The sequence below is a fragment of the Fonticula alba genome, assembly GCF_000388065.1.
Source record: "Fonticula alba strain ATCC 38817 unplaced genomic scaffold supercont2.7, whole genome shotgun sequence".
Classification (NCBI taxonomy): domain Eukaryota; order Rotosphaerida; family Fonticulaceae; genus Fonticula; species Fonticula alba.
Genome location: NW_009242977.1, coordinates 446,430 through 459,013, shown reverse-complemented (window position 1 = coordinate 459,013; position 12,584 = coordinate 446,430). Strand labels below are relative to the sequence as shown.

Genomic DNA, 12,584 nt, shown 5'->3' with positions numbered 1-12,584 from the left:
CCCCCCTCCCGCCCCGCGCGTACCCTGCCAGGGCTTCTGCCGTCCTCTGGTGTTCTTCCTCTCGAGCGCGAATACAAAAATATGTGAATTTATAAATGGCTTTTCTTTCCCCATTTCTCGCCCTCTCCGCCTCTCATCCTTCTCGACCCATCGAACGCGGCCATCCCACTCGGATGGCCACGTGCGAGAGGGGTAAAAAAAAAAAGAAGATGGACCGAGGGAGACACCTATGCAGGTGCGCATGTGGGCGTGTGCATGCCGGAGGAAGACAAGTCAGTGCGCCCGACGCCCGGCTGCCCGCTGGATCTGGATAGCGCGCCAGAGGTTCCGGCGCTGCTGGAGCGACAGCTGCCCGAGCCATCGGATGTGCGGATCGCCGGTCTCCACCGCCCGGCGAAGGTACAGGGCCCGGGCCGCGGCCGCGCGCTCGGTCTCGCCAGACTCCGGCCCGAGGGCCACCGTAGGCCGCGCAGCCGAGGCCGGGCCCGGACTTGGGGCCGAGGCGGCGGCCGGCGCGCGGCCATGTGGTGCTGCATACGGCGCGACAATGGCCGTGGCCGAAGGACGCAGACGGAGCCCCCCGCCCAGGCTGCGCCCAGGTGCCGCGCCAGCCCCCGTGGCCCCGGGCATCCCCGGGCCGCCGGGCGTCGTCACCATGTCCTCCGGGCGCGCTTCCAGCAGGAGAGCCGCCTGGAGAAGCACATCATCCGAGACATTGCTCAGCCCGGGGCCGGGTGCCGAATCGAGAGCGCTCCCGGCCGCAAAGGGGTCCTCGCGGTGGAGGTATCGCGCGGCGGCCGCCTGGGCGCGGTCCTCATCCCGGGCCCCATGGCGGAAGTATGGGCGTGAGCCAGGCGCACGAGCCGTCAGCGACTTGTCGGGCTCGGGCTCGGGCTCGGGCTCGAGCTGGACGGCCGCAGCCGGCAGCCGGGCCGCCGGGGCCGTACGCCCGGCTGGCCGGCGGATGTATCGTGTCAGAGACGCCGTGTAGTCATCATAGTGCCCGGGCCCGTCCGGCGGGACGACGGCCCCGGTGTCCGAGGCGGCCTCGGGGCCTGGCGCACGACGGTCGGGGCGCTGGCCCCGGTGGCGGACGTGTGCCCGGGCCAGGCCAGACCCCTCGGTGTCGTCGTCATCATCATCAGCATCATCGCCATTGGCAAAGTCGAGGCCGGGGTCTTCGCCGGCTTCGAAGCCGGACCGGCGGTGGTGCCTACCGCCGGGGGCATCAGCCGCGGCCCGATTTGCCGGGCCCGGCGAGCGAGGGCGTCCCCTCCCCGACGCCGATGAGGCGGGTACAAATCCCACCGCCTCCTGCTGTCGAGCTCGGTCCTCGCGGGAATAGAGGAAATCCACCGAGGAGCGCCTGTACACGGGGTGGTTGCATGTCGGGCGGGTGCGTGAGGGGGTTGGGGCCATTGTGCGTGCCGGCGCGGGGGGAGAGAAGGAGGGGGAGTAAAGGCGCACGGTCCGGTGGCTGCGGCGCTTCGTTCGTCGCGCAGCTGGCGCTCCCGATCGCGGCGGCGCCGTTCATCGTCGGCTGCTCGTTGCTCGGCCTCCCAGACACGGCGGCGATTGGCCATGCTGTTCGGGTGGTAGGACTGCATGAGGGCGGGCGTCAGCGAGAGGGAGAGATGGAGGGGGCCGAGGCGACGAATGGCAAGACAGGAAGCATGCCAGGCACGGACCTTGGCGCTCATGTAGCGCGTCATGGCGGTGTGGATGTGCGTGTATGCGCACGCACGCACGCACGCGCGCGCAGGAGGAGGAGGAGGAGGAGGAGGGAGGGAGGGGGGGGGGGGGCTAGTGCGTTGTGTACGGCTGTGCCGGCCGAGGCGGAGGCCAGTGAGACTTGGCGTGCGCACGCGAGCGCCAGCGTGGGCGAGTAAACTCCGGTGTAGGGGCGTGAAGAGAAGGAGGGGCGGGGGAGGGCGTGCGTGTGTGTGTGTGTGTGTATGTGTGGAGGAAGGCTGTGCAGACTCGCGGGCCTGGCCCCCAGGTGTGAGACACATTAATTTTGCCCGTCCCCGCGGGAAGCGCGATCGCCGCCCCGTCGGCCCCTCCCCCAACCGCCCTGGGGCCGCGGCGGGGCAATCTCATGGCCCGGAGATCGGGACTGATCAAGTGCCAACGAATGGCCCCCATGAGGCGCGCCGGTCGCCTCCCGCTCAAAGCCCCAGGCGCGTGGGGGGGGGGGGGGGGGGACGTGGACGCGTGGGCCGGCGCCGGGGCCAGTTTTCGGATCGCCCGGTGAACCCGGCCCGCGGTGACCCGCCAGTCCCCTCCTCTTTCCACCTCTCTTTCCCCCCCCCCCCCCTCTCTCTCTCTCTCTCTTTGGCTCTCTGTGCCTGTATCCCACTCTCCCCTCTCTGTCTCTCCCCTCTCGTCTTCCCCTCTCCCGCCACACCCACACACCCACGGCCCCGCGCTCACGCAGCCGCGACGGAAGAATGATCACCCCGGACTTCGACGTCACCCAGTCGGAGACGCACCTGCACCTGCGAGCGCACACGCCGCATCTGTCCCTGCGGTCGGCGGAGCACGATGCGCCGGAGACCTCGCATCCGAATGGCATCGACATCGCGGTGGCCGAGGACTCGCTGCGCGTGCACGCGCGGCCGTACTTCCTGCGCCTCTACCTGCCGGGGCTGCTGTCCGAGGTGGAGGAAGACTGGCGGGTCAGCTATGACATCGGGTCTGGTTGGCTGGACGTCGTGGTGCCGAAGGCCAATCCCGGCGAGTGGTTTGACGGCCTGGACATGCAGTCGCGCCTGCTGGCGACCCGCCGGCAGCGCGAGCATATGGACCACCTGGGCATGGGCATCACCGGGGAAAAGGTGATCCGCGGCGGCGGCGGCGGCGGCGGCAGCACCACCGATGCCACCGGCCCGGGGCCCGGGGCCGGGTTTCCCTCGGCCGGGCCCGCGGTCGAAGTTGTGTCCTCGGCCAGCCACACGGTCGACACCGATGCGGCGCTCGATGCGCTGAACCTCGATGAACGCCTTCGCCTTGGGAGCCAGGCCTTCCCGGATGACTTTGACTGGGAGCTGGACCAGGCCGAGGGCGCCGGGTCGGCTCTCGGGGCGCTGCGTGTGCGTTTGCTTTGCCCCCCCCCCCCCCCCCCGCCCCCTGGCCAGGCGTCTGTCCGGTGGACATGCCCCCGGTGCCGCGCCTGGCCGGCGGTCTGCCTGCCTTTTCTTGGGCCCCTTCCCTGGGTGTCTGTTGCTGACTGGCCTCCCTTTGGCGTCCCTCCTGCTCGACGTATCGGGTAGAACATCGCCCTGGGCGACATGCCGGGGGTGGGGTTCGCTGAGTCGCTGGTGCCACCGGCGCCGGCCGGCGCGACGCCCATCTCCACCGACCGGCTGAACCCCTTCTTCGGGCTCGGGTCGGCGGAGGTTCTGATCTGTCTGCCGCTGCCGGTCCGGGCGCTGGACCGGGACCCGCTGCTGACCTTGAGTTCGGGGCCCGGGGTGGCCGGGCGCCGGCGGGCGCTTCGTCGCCTGGCCGAAGCGGCGAAGTTCTGCCCGGAGCATTATGCCAGTGACTTCGCCGACGAGTCGGGGCTGGTGGCCGAGAGCCTGGCTTTTCGGACCTACTGGCAGGACCGGGCACAGGACCTGGCCGGGGTCCGGCGAGCGGTCCGGGCTGCCATGGCCACCGAAGGGGGCGATCTCCCGGCGGAGGAGCGTAATCGGCGGACGGCCGCCGCGGTGGCCACTGCCACCGCGGCGTTCTGGGGCCCCGTGGCCTCGGATGCCATGCTGGCTGGGCCTGCCAGCGGGGAGCTCTTGGTCCGGTCGGTGCCGGTGGCCGCCGGCGTGGCAGTCGACATCCCGCAATTTGGCTATTCGGCGCGCGAGTCCAAGCAGCTGCGCGAGCTGCCGCGTGGGGGCGGTACGTTTACGCACGCTCCTTGGCTGTTGGATCCCGGCTGCCCGGTGTTTTCCTGCCCGACCGGCATTCGCTCACCCTGTCCACGCGACCGCGCACGCCTTTGGCGCACGGGCACGCCCGCACCCTCGTCCCTTTGCATGCCTGCACGCCTGCACACTGGCACATCTATACACACGCACAAATGCGCGCCCGCGCCCCTTTCTACGTCCCCTTCCGCGCCCGCGCCCGCGCCCTCTCTCCCTTCTCTCTCTCTGTCTCTCTGTCTCTCTGTCTCTCTTTTTCTTTCTCTCTTCTCTGTCTCTCTTTTTCTTTCTCTCTTCTCTCTCTCTCTCTCTCTTTCTTCCTCTCTTCTCTCTCTCTCTTTCTTCCTCTCTTCTCTCTCTCTCTTTCTTCCTCTCTTCTCTCTCTCTCTTTCTTCCTCTCTTCTCTCTCTCTCTTTTCTCTCTTGTCTCTCTCCTCTCTCGCTCGCTCGCACACACACACACACACACACACGCATGAAACACGGATGGGAAACATGTACACAGCTCCCCCCGTTGCCGACCCCCGGGCGACCCTCTTGGGCCTGATTGACCTGCTCTTCTGCTACAGCTACAACCTGCGCGTGTGCCAAGGCGAGTCAACGGTCGAATCGGCCTGGACATGCGTGCATGTGAGCCCCATGCTGGCCGGGTTGGAGACGTATGCCGCCACGCCGCTGGCGCGCATTCTGCGCGAGGCCTTCGCCGAATTCGCCGACGCCGAGGACCTGGCCGGGGAGCACGCCGACCGGGAGCCCTTCCCCCCGGGGGCAGCTCCCCCCCCATTGATGGAGTACCTCGATGAGGACCTGCTGGCGGAGGTTGGCCGGGCGGGGGATCTGCCCGGGCGCCTGGTGGCCGAGCACCAGGCGGCGGTAGCCGCGCGGTTGGGCTGGGGCGCGGCCGGGGCCGTGCCGACGCCGACCGGCGCCCCAGCCTCAGGGGCTCTGCTTTCCTTCGAGGCATCGGATCCCCCCTCGGATGCCATCAAGGAGGATGGCGCCCCGGCGTGGCAGCCAGCCGGCCGGGAAGCCGACGCCTCGCGCAAGCGCCCCTTCCTCATTGAGGTCCTCGGTGATGGGAGCGATTCGGACGCGCCAGCTCGTCGGGGGCCGGGCTCCATGTCGGACTCCGAGGAGAGTGGCGTCCTGGCGGGCGACACCATTGGCGAGATTTCGGCCGCGCTGGGCTGGTCGGTGTGCGCGGCGGCTCCTCTGCGCCATGAGGCCGGGCCCACGGCCGGGGCCATCCTCGGTGAGGCCCTGACGGGCTTCGATCCTGTGGATGTCGACTCCGACGATGGCGATGGCGAGAGTGTCGGCATGGTGGCACAGGATGCGTCGGCCCCTGTCCTGGGCCACTCGGTCCCCAGCGAGATGAATGTGGATTCGGACATGTCGATGTCTGACTCGGACTCGGACTCGGACTCGGACTCGGACTCGAGCTCGGATTCGGATTCAGATTCGGATGACTCGGACTCGGACTCGGACTCGGATGACGAGGACTTCCGGGCTCGCGAGCCGGCCACCTTGGCTGGTCTCTTTGGCCCGGCGGCCACGCCACGCGAGGTTCTGCTCGGGTGCATCCGCCGTGCGCTGGCCTTCCCCTTCCTGCGGCACTGGGACCTGGCCGCGCGGGCGGTGGCCCGTGACGTGGTCACCCTCCTGCAGCTGGGCCGTCCGGCGGTCCTGCGCGCCCTGCTGGCCTTGCTGTACATGCTGGAGCGGGACGACCGCTTCGGCCCGCTGGCGCGCGTCTGGCTGCGGGACTACTGCCTGTGGATTCAGTCTGTCAGGTATGTGTCTTCCTGTGTTTGTGTATTTGTGTTTGTGTGTGTGTGTGCCCCCCCCCCCCCCTCCCAGCTGCCATCCCGGTTGCCACCGTCGCTGCCCCATCGCCATCGCCCTCATCGTGGCCGATTCCCTGACAGACCTGCACGAAAACACCCACGCCGTGGCACTCGCGCCGTCGTGGTACTTTCCACCTCTGCTCCAGCGACACCGCCCTCGCCGGCATGGCGGACAGCCTCCTGCGGTCGGTGGCGGCCCTGCGCAAGGAGGACCTGACCGGCTGGCCGGTGCAGGAGATCGAGGACTACGTTTCGTGATGCAATATCATGTGATCACCCATCGAGCTGTCTGCGCGCTTCCCCATGCGCGCTTCGTCCGCGGCGAGCGGCGCGGCCTGGCGCGCGGGTGTGGCTGGCGGGGGCGCGGGAGAGGGGGGGGGGGGGAGACAGAGAGATATATAGAGAGAGAGAGAAAGAGAGCGAGAGAGAGCGAGAGACAGAGGCGCGGGCCGCGTTTTATGGCGTGCGGCCGCTGACTCGCCGCCCCCCGCTCCCCGGGGCCTGGCCCGTGGTCCCCCTGCCCGTCCGCCGCCCTTCTTCGCGCATTTCCACCCCCGGCTCTCTGCCCCCCTGTCCTTGCAGGCTGCGCGCCATAGACACACACACACATGTGTGTGTGTGTTATTATCCCCCCTCCCCCGCTCCCGCAGCACAATACATACATGTGTTTAGGCGCCCCAGCCCTGGGCTCAGAGCGGCGTCACCACAGCGCGGGAAACACAGGGAAAGGCGCCGTCGATCGTCCACCGACCTCGGCAGAGGGGGGGGGGGGGGGGAGACAATGGGCTTGTTAAGCGCCAGTGGCGTCGATCAGCGTACCTGAGCCGGCGGCCCAGGGGTGGGGGATGTTGTCTGTGGAAGGGTGGTGTCCCGCGGTTTCCGGGGTTCTGGGATCGCGGCCGCCCCTCGCCCTCCCTCCCTGGCTCTCAGAAGGGGCCAGTGCGTGGTACCGCCACACCCGGGGCATTCCATCTCCCCCCCCCCCCGCGGCGCCATCTTTTTTCTCTCCCTCTCTCTCTCTCTCCCCCTCTTTCTCTCTTGGTTCCCCCTCTCTTCCTCCTGTCCCGCCTCGGTCCTTTCTACTTCTCCTCGGCCCCTACTCCCTCCCCCGATTGTCCATTTGCATTTCCCCTTCCCCCCTTGCTCGCCGCCGATGCCGACCCGCCCCCCCGGCGTGGGGCCGCCTCTCGCGGGAATGATGTCGGTGGTGCCCGGGCGACTGGGCCGCCGGCGGCGGCGTCCCAATCGCCGGCCGTCTGGGGCCCATTTCCTCCCGCTGCTCGGGGTCCTGCTGCTGCTGGTGTCGTTGTTGGCCCCCGGGTGGGCTTCGGTCGATGTGTCGCCCCAGCCGCCGGCTCCGGCCCGGGGGAGCCCTGGCTCCGAGTCGCCGGCTTCCAGTGGCGCTGCCCTGGCCGTGAGCGCCATGGCCAATGGCGACGCCCCGGAAAGCCTGCCGGAGCCGGCGTTTGATCCGTTCTCCTTCCTGGTGAAGTATCGCCAGCGCTATGCGCCGGGGTTCCAGCCAGCCGATGTCCTCCGCCGACCGGATCAATTTGGCCGGTATGTGCGGTTCCGGTCGGCCCCGCCGGCGCGCAGCCGGCAGCCGGCCAACAGCATGCCGGCGCTGGAGTATGCCACGCGCGAGCGTCTCTTCCCGGCGGGGTTGCGGGATTTCGTACAGGATCTCCTGCATGAGCATGTTCCCCAGTGGCCCGGCAGGCCGGCGGGCGATCCGGCATCCACGGACGCCACCTCGGGCCTGGCGGCCGCGCGGCTGGCCCCGGCCGAGGGGGTTCCGCCACAGCCGGGGCCTGCTCCCGGGGCCACGGTCGCCGGGGCGGGGACCATCTTCCCGCCAAACATCACGGCCATCATCCAGGCGGACTGGCACGCGCCGGCGAGCCTGGTCGATCGGTCGGTCCTGTTCACCTCCAAGCCCAGCGATCATCCGATCAATGCCACCAACCCGGATATCCTGGCCGGGTGGCCCTTCACCGGGGGGTGGATGGCTCCGCTGAACTTGACCCAGCCTTTGGTGCCTGGCCGGGGTCCGGGCGAGGAGCCGGCCCCGGTGCCGAGTCCGTCGGCGGGACCGGGCGAGACGGGCGCCGTCCCGCCGAGCCCCGGGGCCGGGGCCGGGGCCGGGGCCGGGGCCGGCCCTCCGCGCTTGCGCGGCTCTCATCCAAGCACCTGGGCCTTCCGCAATGGGACCATGGTCCTGTCGCTGGAGACGCGGCACCCGGATGACTGGGCCAGCGACCGGACCAGTGACCGGGCCTTCGTCAAGGTGCGTGCCCGGGTGGCTCGCCTCCTTCTCCCTCGCCTCTCCCTTTCTTCTCGGGGCTCCATCAAGCTCACACTCTGAGACTCTCGGTCACACAAACACACACACACACACACACACACATGCACCCGCCTGCTCATCCCATACCAGGGTACCCTCCGCATGCAGGACACCGTGCGCTTGCGGGTGGCCACTCCGACGGTCCCCATGTTCGGGGTCCACTGGCCGAAGCTCGGGGTGGCCTTGCTGGGGTCCAGCTTCTCGAGCCCCGTGCTGTCGGACCACTCGGCCGCCGACTTGCTCCACTTGCTGGCCCCGAGTGCCGGCCTCGCGGCCGACATCCTGAGCACCTTCAACTCGACGCTGCAGCCCAAGCATGAATTTGATCCATCCTGGGATGTGACCCGTGGTACGTGGCGCGCCGCGCGTGTCCCGTCAGCCTCGCTCCTTCGCCTCCTCCGCGCCCCTTTCCATCTTCCCCCCCCCCCCCCCCCCCCCCCCCCCCCCCCCCCCCCCCCCCCCCCCCCCCCCCCCCGCCCCTCCCCGCCCCTCCCCGCCCCTCCCCGCCTTCGGGTCCTTGGATCCCACTTCTGACTCTACCAACATCACGTCGGCCAATTAGAGCTCCGGAACTTCGAGTTCGCCGACCGCGGCGAGTGGCAGCAGAACCCCTCGTACTTTGTGCTGCTGCTCTTCCAGCCGGTCTCCCTGCCGGCCGGGGTGACGCCAGCCGACGTGGCGGCCTACGAGCGGGCCCTGGCCAATCCGACCGGCCGATCGGCCAGCCTGCCGAATGACGTGACCGCGGGCATGCTCAATGCCCGGATGATAGTCCTCTCGCCGGACCGGGCGCTGGTTAGTCTGCCGGCCCCGGCGCTGGCCGTGTCATCCTCACATGGCCGCCGACAGCCGGTCTTCCACCAGCACGCGCGCACATATGCCCTGGTGTTGTTGGTTTGCTCGCTGGTGGAATACTTCGTCACCGCTCGGCAGATGGAGGCCCTACAGACCCAGGCCGTGCGTTGCTGGCTGTGGATGAGGCCCTTTCCCTCGGGGCCCCGGGGGGGGGATGGGGGGCTCTTGGCGCCGTTTTCTTGAGCGAACTCCCGCACTGACCGCCCCCTCTTCATGCCCTCGTCTCTCGGCCTTATCGTGGCCTCCTCCAGCGGCTGTCGCGCGTGTCTCCCTTCATGATTTGGCTGCAGGCGGCGCTGGACATCTCCATCTGCTTCCGCCATATCTCGGCATATCCGTCGGTTGGTGCGTGTGGGCGTGCGCGGGCGTGCCCCCCCCCCCCCCCCCCCCATGTCGGGGCATCCCTCCTCCATATGCCCGCCTCGCGACCTCCTCCCCTGCCCGCCCTTGCCCCTGACCCGGCGATCCAGACTCGAGCATGCTCCTTTTCGCGCTTGTCACCTTCGTCAAGCTGTGCCAGTTCCTTTTCTTCGGCGTGCTATTCATGCAGATGACCTGGACTGCGGGCATGCTGCAGCACCCGGGGGCGCCTGGCCTCAACGATCCCCAAGTTCGACGCGAGTCCTGGAACTACATGTTCACAAACTTCTGTACGTGGGCCTGTCTCCCTCTTTCTCTCTCTCTCTATCTATCTCTCTCTCTCCTTCTCTCGCTCCCCCCCCCTCCCTTTCGCGCTCCCTCTTCTTTGTCCATATGCTTGACCTGGCCACCCACTCCAGCACCCCCTCATCGCTGACATGTCCCCTCGGGCCGGCACAGACATGTTTGCGGCCTTCAGTCTCTTCTTCTACTACAGCTCGGCCGAGGTCTTCGGTCTGATCTACGCTCTTGTCTTCCATTCCTTCCTCTTCCCTCAGATATTCATGAACTTCACGCGCGGCTTGCGCAGGCCGCTGACGCCGTGCGTTCTCCCCGGGCGGTCCGGCGCGCCGCCCCCTCGCCCCACGGGCGCCTCCTCTCCCCGTCTACGCTCTTACTGACCTGTCGCATCCATTCAGCGCATACATGATTCTGGTCCCGCTGTCGCGCATGGTCCTGCCTCTGTACATGTGGCTGGTCCCCTCCTCGCGCACGCCCTTCAATTTGCCGTCCACTCGGCCGTGGGCCCTCGGGGGTGTTGGCGTGCTTCGTGGTTTTCCAGATCGCTGTCATCCTGGTTCAGCATTACGTCGGGCCGCGCTTCTTCTGGCCGGCCGTGCTGCAACGGGTCCGTGTCAGCCTTTTGCCTCCTCTTGCACCCGGGGCCAACATTCTGGCAGGCATTGACACGTTCACACAAACGTTCACACACACGCACGTTCACACACACACACACACACACACACACACACACACGTTCGTACAGAACACCATCAAGACATACGAGTATTTGCAACCGCCCATGGACGAGGAGGCAGCCGGCCCAGGCGGCGGGGCGCAAGTCGAGTGCGGCATCTGCTTGGAGTCGATGGACTTGCGCAAAGAGCCGCACATGCTCACCCCTTGCAACCATATCTTCCACCAGGCGTGTCTGGAGCAGGTGCGCCATGTCTCCCTCTTCGACTGAAGTACCGCGGATGCCCTCAACTGACCCGGCACATTGTCTCGCCTTTTGTCCCCCTCCCCTCTTCATGCGCACCGGGCCAGTGGCTGGACATCAAGCTTGTCTGTCCCGTCTGCCGAGCAGTGCTACCGGACCCCTGATAGATGGCGACCATTTCTCCCCTCCCCCCCCCCCCCCCCCTTTCTCCCACCTTCACAATATACCCCCCTAGACTGGAGGCAGCCGGCTGGATGTGCCCCATGCACACGACCTTTCCCAGGCCACACACACACACACACACATACACACGCACAATCCACAGGCAGTATAGTCTATGCTCTCCGAGGGGGGACATGGCCTCCGGGGCGTAGGGGCCGGCTGTCGAAGCACCGCGAAACGCGGCCACAGGGCACGAGGGAGCCCCGCCCAGAACAATGGGAGGAGCACGCACAGAGGCAAAGACAGAGACAGAGAGGGAGAGAGAGAGAGAGATGGAGTGGAGGGGGGGGGGAGTCAAACACAAGGAGGGATTGGGCGACGCAAAGCCGCGGCTGTCGCGGGGCATTGGAGGGGGAAGGGGCTCACTCGGTGGCTGGCGCGGCAGGCTCGGTGCCAGCGGAGACATCGCCGGCGGCCGCCGGGGTCTTGGCGGCCCCGGCGGCCCCGGTGCCGTCTATCCCCAGGAGGGTGCACTCGCCGATGTCGCGCACTGCCAGGCCGCACCACCCGACGCGCGCGGCGTCGATCAGCGTCTGGAGCTCCAGATCATCGCGAGTCATGGCATCGAAGGCGGCCGGCGTGAGGGGCGTATTGCGCATGGCCTGCTGCAGGCGCTTCCGGCCATTGATGCGGTTCAGCAGGCGCTTCACCTGCGTCATGTCCCCCTGCCCGGTGAGGAAGAGGAAGAGCGTCCCCGGGGGCAGGTCATTCCAGACCCGAGCAATGTTCCGGTTGAGCCGGGCGATGACGGCCCGGTCCTCGGCCAGGTCGGCCTCAGTCGGCCCGAGCCCGGCATCGGACTGCGCGGCGTCGGTCTCGTCGCCGGTGCGCTGGATGCGCGAGTCTAGCGTGCGTGCGTGTGTGAGGGGAGGGGGGAGGGGGGGGGGGGGGGGAGGGAGCGGGTGAGCACGCGTGAAAATGGATGAAAGGCAGGGAGAGGAGTAAAGCACAGGCAAGAGACCAAAGCGCCGGGAGGCGAGCAGAAGCCCCCGGCCCCCTCCCAGTGCGACGTACTCTGCAGGCGCTCGAGCTCGCTGAAGCGCAGAAAGAGGAAGTCGTGATCGGCGGCCTGGCGCCCGGCGGCCGCGGCCACGGCATCATCCCCGGAGGCCGGGACCGGGCTGGTCACCCCGTCGATGGCGTGCGAGGGCATGGAGTTTGGCGTGTCGATCACGGAAGACTGCCGGCCTGGAGCACGGCCACCGCCGGGCGACGCGGCCTGCAGATGCAGCGGGACACCCTGCGTGCAGCGGACCCGAGCCAAACGCCGGAAGAGGGACTCGGTCTCCTCCTTGGCCAGGCCATACTGGAAGCCCCGCTGGGCCTTCAGCAGGACCAGCTTCATGGTGGCGCAGGCATCCTCGACCGAGTCGTGCCCGTCGGCCGCCAGGCCGCCGGGGATGGCCGTTGGGGCCGGCAGATCCGGCGACCGGGTGCCCGTCTGGATGGTCATCTTCAGATGGCGCTCGGCCAGCCACCGGAGGGCTGCCTTGAAGGGCGGCCCTCGGGTGTGGTGGTAGACCACCGACGTGTCGATCACTCGCGAGTGTAACAGCCGCAGGGCCGACAAGTCATTCTCCAGCGAGTGGCCCACCAGCACCGTGGTCGGGCTCATGACCTTCAGCAGGGCCGCCCGGGCATCCGCCAGACGGGCGGTCACCGGGGCCAGAATCTCCTCGGTGATGCCGCTGAACCTACACCCACGTGAAGGACGGGAAGGGACGAGGGAGCAAGAGCAGGAGGGAGAGCGGGAGGGAGAGCGGGAGGGAGAGCGGGAGGGAGAGCGGGAGGGAGAGCGGGAGGGAGAGCGGGAGGGAG

The 12,584-nt window shown here is 68.3% G+C and overlaps 4 protein-coding genes across 5 annotated transcripts in view; 2 read left to right on the top strand and 2 right to left on the bottom strand.

Annotated features, from left to right (window-relative positions):
* Positions 1-273: 273 nt before the first annotated feature.
* On the bottom strand, positions 274-1,737 carry H696_04294 (hypothetical protein; the record flags this gene model as incomplete). Its single annotated transcript, XM_009498172.1, has 3 exons — positions 1,689-1,737; positions 1,468-1,601; positions 274-1,366 (listed from the first exon to the last, which is right to left on the bottom strand). The coding sequence occupies exons 1-3, from the start codon at positions 1,710-1,712 to the stop codon at positions 274-276; spliced, it is 1,251 nt and encodes a 416-aa protein (XP_009496447.1). The 5' UTR covers positions 1,713-1,737.
* A 713-nt stretch (positions 1,738-2,450) lies between these two features.
* Positions 2,451-6,061, top strand: H696_04293 (hypothetical protein; the record flags this gene model as incomplete). Its single annotated transcript, XM_009498171.1, has 4 exons — positions 2,451-3,092; positions 3,273-3,897; positions 4,425-5,712; positions 5,913-6,061. 4 exons carry the CDS (start codon positions 2,451-2,453, stop codon positions 6,022-6,024), a joined length of 2,667 nt encoding a protein of 888 aa, XP_009496446.1. The 3' UTR covers positions 6,025-6,061.
* Positions 6,062-6,964: 903 nt separating this feature from the next.
* Positions 6,965-10,708, top strand: H696_04292 (hypothetical protein; the record flags this gene model as incomplete). The annotated part of the gene is made up of 10 exons (XM_009498170.1): positions 6,965-8,053; positions 8,201-8,459; positions 8,673-9,067; positions 9,217-9,310; positions 9,436-9,615; positions 9,785-9,926; positions 10,024-10,081; positions 10,167-10,232; positions 10,371-10,544; positions 10,652-10,708. The coding sequence occupies 10 exons, from the start codon at positions 6,965-6,967 to the stop codon at positions 10,706-10,708; spliced, it is 2,514 nt and encodes an 837-aa protein (XP_009496445.1).
* A 299-nt stretch (positions 10,709-11,007) lies between these two features.
* H696_04291 overlaps positions 11,008-12,584 on the bottom strand; it is a 5,348-nt gene continuing 3,771 nt past the window's right edge. For both annotated transcript variants that reach the window (XM_009498168.1, XM_009498169.1), the window contains 2 exons: positions 11,781-12,460; positions 11,008-11,610 (listed from right to left, as the gene is read on the bottom strand). In XM_009498168.1, coding sequence (XP_009496443.1) covers positions 11,129-11,610; positions 11,781-12,460 — 1,162 coding nt within the window. In that variant the 3' untranslated portion in view covers positions 11,008-11,128. The remainder of the gene's footprint in view (positions 11,611-11,780; positions 12,461-12,584) is intronic.